Source organism: Rhinopithecus bieti, unplaced genomic scaffold (genome assembly GCF_001698545.2).
Source record: "Rhinopithecus bieti isolate Rb0 unplaced genomic scaffold, ASM169854v2 scaffold_11587, whole genome shotgun sequence".
Taxonomy (NCBI): Eukaryota; Metazoa; Chordata; class Mammalia; order Primates; family Cercopithecidae; genus Rhinopithecus; species Rhinopithecus bieti.
Genome location: NW_016806966.1, coordinates 1,356,364 through 1,366,704, shown reverse-complemented (window position 1 = coordinate 1,366,704; position 10,341 = coordinate 1,356,364). Strand labels below are relative to the sequence as shown.

General features: G+C 38.2%; 1 protein-coding gene across 1 annotated transcript in view; it reads left to right on the top strand.

Annotated features, from left to right (window-relative positions):
- LOC108534020 (uncharacterized) overlaps window positions 1-10,341 on the top strand; it is a 269,309-nt gene that overhangs the window by 151,194 nt on the left and 107,774 nt on the right. The window contains exon 2 of the mRNA XM_017879087.1: window positions 8,460-8,502. Within this exon, the coding sequence (XP_017734576.1) occupies window positions 8,460-8,476 (17 nt within the window). The 3' untranslated portion in view covers window positions 8,477-8,502. The remainder of the gene's footprint in view (window positions 1-8,459; window positions 8,503-10,341) is intronic.

Genomic DNA, 10,341 nt, shown 5'->3' with positions numbered 1-10,341 from the left:
AAATGTCTCAGCCCAAAATCTCCTTAAGCTGATAAGCAACTTCAGCAAAGTCTCAGGATACAAAATCAATGTGCAAAAATCACAAGCATTCCTATACACCAGTAACAGACAAACAGAGAGCCAAATCATGAATGAACTTCCATTCACAATTGCTTCAAAGAGAATCAAATACCTAGGAATCCAACTTACAAGGGATGTAAAGGACCTCTTCAAGGAGAACTACAAACCACTGCTCAGTGAAATAAAAGAGGACACTAACAAATGGAAGAACATACCATGCTCATGGATAGGAAGAATCAATGGATAGGAAGTCAGCTCTTGGGCACAATACAGAAAGTGTCTCAGTTGTCTCAGTACATTTAATTGTCTTGAATTCTTGCTGTTATACCTCCAGGGTCTATGTCCTGCTGCTCACTACCCAGCATGCCAATCATGGAGTCAATGAGTATTGCCAGGGAAGAAGGCTTTAATTGGGTGCTGCAGCCAAGGAGAATGAGAGGTCATTCTCAAATCTGTCTCCCCGAGTGAACAAAATTGGGGTGTTTATATATTGGGGAAAGAGGAAAACAGGAATTAGAGAGGAGTCAGGAAGCAAGCCTGATAAACGAGGTGTCCGGCATCTCTTTGGATGTGGTGATCTAGTGAGTTTCAGTCCCTTGCCTAAGGGTTGGTTTCCTGAGGAAGAAACTCAGTTAAGACAAATATAAGTGTCAAGTTTTAATATGGAGGGTCAATTTCGATGTTTATTAAAAACCTGTAAATATTATTTCTGTGTGACAGTTGGGCTGGTTTCATTCTCATAAAAACAGTGTCATTGCCCTAAAGCCTGGACTCAAGTATATGAAGAGTAAACACTGGATCAAAAGTGACCAATAGAATCAAGATGCTTTTGATTCTATTGCAAGTTAATGTGGATTAAAGCACAATCAGTCCAGTTAGTTGTGCCACTTAAGGCAGTTGAAAACTTTAAGTATAATAACAAAAAATTAGACAATGTTCATGTGAAAATAGTCTTAGTAAGATTAGCGGCAAACAGCCTGTGATTTAGGCATCATAATTTCATCTGATAGACTGTGAAACTGAAACTCAGAGAGATTAATGACTTGGATGGATTCAGCAAGCAATAGTGAGGGGCAGAACTAGAATTCAGATCCAGATCCTTCGGACTCCAAATAACATATTACTTATACTACATTCTGCAGTGTCCTAGAATAGACCAAAATAATAGAAACTTTTAAGATGGTGAAGCTGGTCAATAATTTCAAGTATTCAGAGAGGTAAGGATGCAGGGGGAGGGAGGTTAAGAAAATGCCTTTGCAGAGAGGGATGGTGTGGTTGGGACCATCTGAAGACCAATCAATTCAGTCCATCTGGCTAAGTAGGCAGGTGGTAGCTTCCTCCCTTCACACTCTCTCTGACTGTCCTGAAAGTAGAGAAGGGCCATTCTTTTGTTAAAGGTGTGGGATTCTTGCATAGTCCTCCAATAAGTTCTCAATAACTTTCTGTGGAATAAGCTAAAGAACAGGGTGTTTGATGTGGCATTGTCAGTGGGAAACTCGAAGACAGCAATTACAATACAGTGTTGAGTATAGAAGGAAGAAAATGTAGCAAGCAAGGACTTTCCTTTATAAAGTTTTCCAAATAAAAGGGGGAAAACTGTTCAAAGGGAGACGTGCATCTCAGAATAAATGTTTCTGAATTCTAATTTTAGATTTTGCAAGACCTGGATACATTCATAGGCAGGGGAAGAAGGATCCTAAGGAGAGGGAGAGAGATGGATTTTGCAAGGAAGAAAAACTGTAACATAAATTTGTCATAGCTTAAAGGATACTGTGTACAGATGAAAGAACTGGTCATGAAAAAAGATACTTCTTTTTTTTTCTTTCTTGGTCAGAGTAAAAAGAAAGAGTGAGAGAAAGTCATGTGAAGAAGTTAAAAAAAAATTTAAATTTCTGTATAATTAGAATGATTGTAAAGTTTATCATTTAAACCAGATCTCTTTGAAGGGGAAAGGGACATTGTCTGGGGGGATGTGGAAGAGCAGGCATAAGCCAAGGCTAACAGCGATGTATGGTCACCCTCCGATGACTTCAACCTTCTTATTAAAATTAAGTTAAGGCTGTCTCCCCTACTCTTTGTTTTCCAAACATCTCTTACTCTATGAGGTACACATCATGCCTATGTAGTATTTTTTCTTCTATTTATTTGCTTAAAAATACTTATCAATAACTTTTAATATGCCACACCATATTCACTACACTCTGATGTGTGGTGGAGCAGCCAGCAATTTTTTTGATAACACACTCTATCAGATTTTTTGAACATATATTCTTAATAGAAATAAATTTATTTTTATGAATTTCATATATATCCCATTCAATTAATACATTATGTCTATTTTATTCCAAAAGAGAAAAGTTTCAAAATGGAGCAAAGATGAAATGTATAATATTTTAAAGCTTTATATTTGTTGATGACCAATCATTTTGTTCTGCATAAAATACTAAACTTACTAGTACTAAACTTTATTAATATTAAATTTATTCCAAATAGTTTATTGTCTTTGAAATTATTTGTTTAAAATTTGAAACAGTGATTCATGGATTGGCTTCTAAGTGGATATACTTGGTTTCAATAATATTCATTACTGAAAATAAAAAACACCTCCAAAAGCACAGTGCATGCAAATATGTAACATAGGCAAAGGCAATGTTTAAATAATGAATACCAACCCATACCTCAAATAGGCTTGATAACTAAAAGAATTTTTTTACCTGACTTTGAGTCAGAGTCTATTGTGTCATCGTTTCTCTTTTTTTGTGACTGACAAAGAGATCACGCTCACACGCTTCACATGTGTATACACCATTAGTGTTTACATCAATCTCTTGCTTCTTTAGAGGGATGTTTTGGAGCCATTAGTCTATTCTCTGAAGTATATTAGTTAGAAACTCAATATAAGAGACTTTACTGGGCCACATAAACTACAGCACATCATAATACACTAAAAGCTGATCAACGAATGAGGAGAATGCTGCCATCCTTCTGTCAACCCCTCTTAATTCAGGATATTTTGTGAACCGGATGTGGTATGTCACTACCTGGATTGGATTAAAATGATCTTACTGGTAAGTATAGGTCAAAAATAATAAATCTAATTAGGAATTTTAATGTTTTCTTTCTGCACCCCAGAGTGTTGTCTTGCTCATGCTTAGGGGTACAGGCATAGGCTTTGATATCACATAGACCTTGATTCAGATTTTACCTCCAATGCTTAGAAACTGTGTGGTCTTCCTTACAAGTTGCTTCCTATCTCTGAAACTCATCTCTTCCTTGTAAAATGATGATAATAATGCTTGACTCAGTTTTTTTCCTTTTGAAGATCAGCTAAAACAATGGCCATGAACAAAAAATCCAACAAAGAGCCAAGAGCACAATAGGTGTTTATTGAACCATGAACTATTTCTCTCTCTCTCTCTACCTTTTTCCATCTTTCTTGCCTACCATGATTAGCTCACACCCCATGCTTTGTACTTAAGCTTGAAATATTAAAAAAAAAAAAAAAAAAAAAAAAAGAGTAACTTGGTATGTTTCATTAGTCATTTGGAATCCTCAAATTTATTCTCCTACAATGTTAGTTTACAGACATCTGTTTGATATTAGAGAAAGGGGAGCTCTCCCCAGATTCATATATACCACACATTTCTCCTAGGACTCATCAGCTAGGACCACATGGGGTCACATTAATAAGAACAGCTCAAATTCCACTAGTTTTGCTAGCCTTTCCTACTTGCTGGTAAAGGACTTTCGGGTCCCCTGCCAGACCACCCACCAGCATTTTGGGGCCCTCTAAAGGGTGCCTCAAATGTCTTTGCAAGCAGTTTCACCCTGGAGGCACCCAGCAGCCCTGCTCAGTTTGATCCTCTTATTGCTCTTCTGTAAGCTCTGTCCCCCTGACACTACTCTGCATCTGCTTTCCTGGTTTTGGACCCACCTGCTCCTTGCTCCCCCACTGGCCGTTTCAGTTTTTCCTGTTTCTCTGCTCAGCACTGTTGGCAGCTGGATTGATTCACCATCAAGGAAGACCTGAGCTGACATCATAACCAACCTGCCTGGGGTTTGTGTCAGGGGAGTGGGATGAGGTAGGAAATGAAAGAGAGCTGGATTCTCTTCCCTTTGCCTCATGTTCTGGTAGGGAAATAGGAACAGAAGGACTACACAATTTACCAAACATCATTATTTTGATTAGCTATTACAGCTCTATCTCCCTCTCTTGGGCTTATACATGTGTCCAGGAGGCTGGGGCAGGAGCAGCTCTGAGAAGGTTTACCATAATGTACTCAGGCTTCCCACCCGACTCTGATAACAGCCTTTGTAATTGGACCAGCAGGTGAACACAGTCCAAGATGAATTTCTACTATGTCCAATTCTCTTTGTCACCCCAGGCATTACCAGCACATGCCATTCTGGTGAGACAGAGCTTACGGTGAGGAACAAGAGGCATAGGATGTAGTAGTATGGACTGGGGAGACCATTGCATAACTCAAATAGATTTGAGCCACTGAAAACATGTATGAAAAGTGACAAAAAATGTGCTGTTGTCTTTAAATGGTAAAGCCTTCAATTCCACTATAATTTTCATAAGTTTGTTCTTCATAATTCAGTTAAAGGGCAAAAGCAACTTATTTTTTAAGCGTTGTGCATTTTAATGAAATGCCCTGGAAGCATTAGCATCTCCTTATCTTTCCTTCCCCTGGAAAGAGCAATATATAATGAACATGCTGACATTGAAATGAGTAATTAATATGCAGCTTGTTTAGTCAGTATGAATCAGCGTTTTGATGATGTCTTTTGAGGATAGGATTATAACTGGCAGAGTTTCTGCCTTATGGGTGATAATTCTGGATTCTAGAAGGAAAAAATGCATTAAATGGTACTGTTAATTTGTCTTATAGTAAAGCATACAGCTTTACAAGGGAGAAGTAAAACTTAGACAAATGAATAAAATGAATTAAAATATGCTAGCTTTGAAATATTGAGGTCATTAAAATTTGTGGCAACTCTTGAATTATTCAGGACAACATTTTTAAAAACCAATTTAAGAATTCTCTTCTGTGATGTGTTATCTATAAGGATAATGGATTCTTCAAGATTTTACCTGCTCTCTTCTCACTGACCTCTTAGTAATTATGATTCAAAGTGCTGGTTGACTTTTCTAGTTACCCGATGTGCCAGGACTGCTGCAGTATTCTTAGAGAAAGCTCCCTGAACCAAGCCTACTTTGGAATTCGTGTTTCTTCTGTGAATGTAAATTGTTCTCATCCATGCCAAACGAGTTCAACCTCTAAGCCGTGGCATGCTCCTTCAGCCTAACATGCCTTCCACTCACTTATCCACCAAATTATTTACCTCTCTCTTTCCAAACTCTGCTCCAGCTTCTCCAAAGTTGTTTCCTAATTAATCCTAGATGAGCCTAATCTTTACTGGAAGGATTTTTATAGCAAGTGTGTTTTTTTTTTTTTTTTGAAATGCAACTCTTTTGAAATGCTCTGGGTAAAGGGTTTCATGAACAAAGAATTTAGGAAAATGTTGCTTTTATTGTAGGCCTAGAGCACATTCCATAGAACAATGGTTCCTAGGCAGGGAAATGTGTGATCAAATAAGTTAATCAAGATAAGCTTCTTACAGCAGAACTTTTAATAAGTGTTCTAGGAATTATGTACTCTAGCTGTGATAACTTGATATTAAGATTATGTTTGCTTATGTTACTTTCAGATTATTTACTAATTTCTCCTCCATTTTATTTATTTATTTAGTCTTGCTCTGTCTCCCAGACTGGAGTGCAGTGGTGCAATCTCAGCTCACTGAAACCTCTATTTTCCAGGCTCCAGCAATCCTCCCACCTCAGTCTCCTGAGTAGCTGGCATTACAGGCACACACCACCATGCTCAGCTAATGAAACTTTTCCTTTTTTTTTTTTTTGTAAAGTTGAGGTCTTACTATGTTACCCAAGCTGGTCTTGAACTCCTGGGCTCAAGTGATCTTTCTGCCTTGGCTTCCCCAAGGTGTTGGGATTATAGGCATAAGCAACTGTGCCCAGCATTCTCCATTTTATGTAAAGTGCTTCAGTCTTATTATCTCATCTATCCAAGCACCCATATGTACTCTGCTCAAAGTAGACTTTTAATTCACATTGACTGAATGTAAAAATGGAAGATTGTGATAGACCTGGAAGTTACTATCCTATCTTGATTTGCAAAGATTCCTCATATTTTTATAAATAGTGCCTAGCAACTTTGTCTTATACTGACCCTGTCCATCCCTTCTTCTAATTCTGTAGTCACCACCTTAGTTAAAAATGCTGCTAAACACATTCAACTTCAAAGCTATATCATGGGCCTTTGATTTTAGTTCCTATTGCTGAAGTCTGGCCTTTCCTGGGTATGCAAGTCACAGCTGGTAATGATGGGGACCAGATGATGTCCTAGCAGCACATTAAAGGTTTTTACCAGGATGTGGTTTGATGGTTTTGCTTGGGTATTTTGTTGTTGTTATTCTTTCCTTTGGAATGTGAGTTGTGGCCAAGAATTATTTCCCTGATTGCATTTTTGCTATCCCTACACATTTGGAGAGTTGGAAAGTATACAGAAACATAAGGAACATGCTTGTAAACCACTTCTCAAGCTAACGAATAGGCTCTTATAGGGTGACTTTTAACTGTGACCTTTTGTTTATTCAATAAATATGCTTCTATTTTGTCCAAAATGCCACACTGTGCCACACTGACATCTTGGCCTTATGATTTTTGCCAGAGCATCATTATTCTAGACTTTTAGAACCACTTAAATGCCTATAGACATAATTCATTGAGTATCACAAAAAAGATGTTCACCTTTACAGTGTGTGTTCACATCATAATGTGATGGGGTGTGCATGCTCTTATGATGGTTGAGATGCACTGTAAACAATATATAGGCTATTAAGATTTAAAATGTTTATTGTATTTGTTTCATAACATTGTCATGTGTCCACTGTAGAGAATTTGAACAATATAAAAAAGGACAAGAAAGAAATGAAAAATCATCTATAATCTTACCACCTTAAAGTAACCATATATATCTCACTCTTTATTTTACGGTTGGGGAAAAACAATAGGATTAGTACAATTGACACTCGAACCATTAGTGTCAGCATCATAACTAGACAATCCGCCTGTTAGTAGCATTCACCAGACTCAGAACCTACTGATGATTTTATATTCAGCAATTCTAAATGTTAGAGCTATCCAATCCAAGATGACTTTCTTTCCTAAATTTATGCTGTCTTTCTCTTTATTGTCTTAATCCATTTCTGCTGCTATCGCAAAATACCTGAGACTAGGGCATTTACAAAGAGTGGAAATTTATTTTCTCCAGTTTTGGAGGTCGGGAAGTCCAAGATCAAGGTGCTGTCAGGTTTGGTGTCTGGCAAGGACCCTGTTCCCTGCTTTCAAGATGGTGCCTTGTTGCTGCATCCACTGGAGGTGGTGAATGTTGTGCCCTCACATGATGAAAGGACAAATGGCAAAAGGGCTTAAGCTGGTTCTTCCCAGCCTTTTTAGAAGGCACTAATTCAATTATGAGGGCAGAGCCCTCCCAACTTAATCGCTTCCCAAAAGGTGCCACCACTTAATACCACAACCATGGGAATTGAGTTTCGACACGAATTTTAGAGAGAACACATTCAAACCATAGCGGTTATCTTTACCAGGCCGAGGACTTAGAACTATTTACCTGTCCCAAATGTACATCTCTAAGCCTGGTCACTCCTTGGAATCTTAACTCCTATCGTCAACTGTCATATGGACAAATCCATTTAGATGTGTAAGAGGCATCTCAAACTTAACAAGGCCAAAGCTGAACCCCTGATGTTCCCTTCTCTCTCTAGACAGTTTTTTTCCAGGCAGTTTTTCACATCTTAATATGGAGCATAACATCCACCCAGGTGCTCAGGTCAAAATCTTCACCTCATTTAGCTTATATGAATCTGGAGAAAGACCTGGGGCAATGCTGGATTTCTCTGGGCAAAACCATTATTAAAAAATGTAATTTATAGAGGTCAGTTCTTCCCCTGCTAGAAGCAAATGGAATTCTGTCAACTCCCATGCTGGGGGTAGGCATGACTTTGGCAGGACAAATGTTTTCCATATTGGAAAAAAAAAAAAAAAAACCTGTATGGATGAGCCAGTAATATGTAGCAGACTTCAACAACTGCTGTTTTGGCAGCAAAATCAACCCCAATGGCTGAAATTTTCAAGCAGTGGCCTTCTGAGTAGCTGCCAATAAAGAGTATTCAGCAGGTTGACCGAATACTGCGAGCCAAGAAACTGGGAGAACCTGGATCAGAAGAGATCACAATCCAGAACAGTAGGTTGTCTTTTAGGGGTGATATGTTAATCCACTTCATCTCTTCTCCCACAGGGCACCTGATGGAATAAATTGTTGTGAGAGGGAGTATTGAGAAGTAAGTGAAAAAAAGAAGGGATGGAGGAAGACTCTTCATGGATTCAGTGATACTGGGGAGGGACATTTTGCATTTATGCAGATGGCCCCACACATTGTAGGGCATTTAGCATCTTTGGTTGGGAATGCCAGAAGAGCCCACCAGTCACTGGGATAACCACACATGTTTCTGCATATTTCTATGGATATGGAACAGTTCCAACTTTTCTGTAGTCTCTTGAGAGCATCTATTAGGAAGGAAAGAACTCTTAAGAGTCGAAGGAAAGGAGTGTGTGTGTGTGTGTGTTTGTGTATAATAGAGGAGAAAGCTCTTTTACCTCCTGGGGTGGTTAGAGTTAGGGAGACATGGTGACACACTGGATCGAGGGCAGCCCATTTCAGGATCCTCGAGGATTCCTCAGACAGGGCAGAGTGCCCATTGCAAGGGTCCTGCGGGAGAATTCTTCCATCCTGAACTGAACGGACAAGGAATTCTGGGATTTGTTTTGCCATATGCATCCAAACCCCTGTTGGAGTAGGATTCTATTACACAACCTTAAATAGCCAGAGTGTATGACACACTGGAGCATCTGTGATGTCATTTTCTCTGTGATACATTCTAAGGCCCTGAGTAATACTAATTAAAACACATATGTTCCATCTCCCTGCAGCTTGGGGCCAGGACTGGCTCTGGTGATCACATGCATGTAGGAAGAAGGGTACAAAATATAATCTCAGATGATTTAGACTCATCTGCCATGAATATTAATTTCATAAATTTTATAAATGCACTAACATACAGCATGCCCTTAGACTATTTATTTCACTTCTCTTAACCTCAGTTTTCCTATCAGCAAAAGGATAATGATAATTACTTTATAATGTTATAGGAAAGAATGGATAAAATAATCATGTGAAGTATCTGATCCACGTTTCATGGCTAAATACTTGTTAATTCCCCATCTAGCCAGACAGCCTAGATAATTAATTACCTGAAATAAGGAAAATACTTTTGACTAAATTAACTTATATAGTTTTTTAAAAGTTTGTCTTTTGTAGGTACTTTCCAACCTTCCTCTTGTCCATCTCATGCTTTTGCACTAGACAACTTACAAGAATGCATCTACACATTACCCTGAAGTTTAAACTGAAATATTAAACCTATGAGGATGTCAGCAGGAAAGGGGGTTCTGTAATTTTTCAAGAACCAAAGAGAGGGTATGATATACCGTTCAATCTGGGCATCGAGTGCCAGTTGTGTTGTAACAAATTGGTGGAAACAAAGAGGGAAAAATAATCCACTTGGAACTGATGTATGCTGCAGGCAGCATCAGCATTTATACTACTCATGGCATGACTAAGCATTTGTTTGCCGTCATGTAACATAACATAACCTTGAAGCCAAATACTTGTAAATATCTGCAAAAAACTCAAATAATTGGAGAGATTCCTTAAGAGGCATTCAGAAGTTACAGAAGTCAGGGATGTCAGTAATGACACGAACATTAAGATGATAAAAATGAAGCTGGGATATGTGTAGTCAGACATCAAAATGGAACAGGCTGTTCATGGTGCTTCCTTTTGCTGTTGTTCATTCTTTAAGACATCCTTTCTTACTCAGACAGCTTCATCTTTTTTCCCCAACCTCCGTCTCTTCTGTTTCTTTCAAATTTCTCTGTAATACAGTCTGTATACTTCCCCTTCCCCAAAATGTCCCTTCAACACCATGAATATTCCAGTTAGCTTTTATCACAGGATGGATACATAAAGCTGTTTTTATATGTTCATATACAGCATGAACTTAAGCAAAATAATTACAAGAATTGCTGAAGCAAAAAAAAAAAAAAAAAAAAAAAAAAAA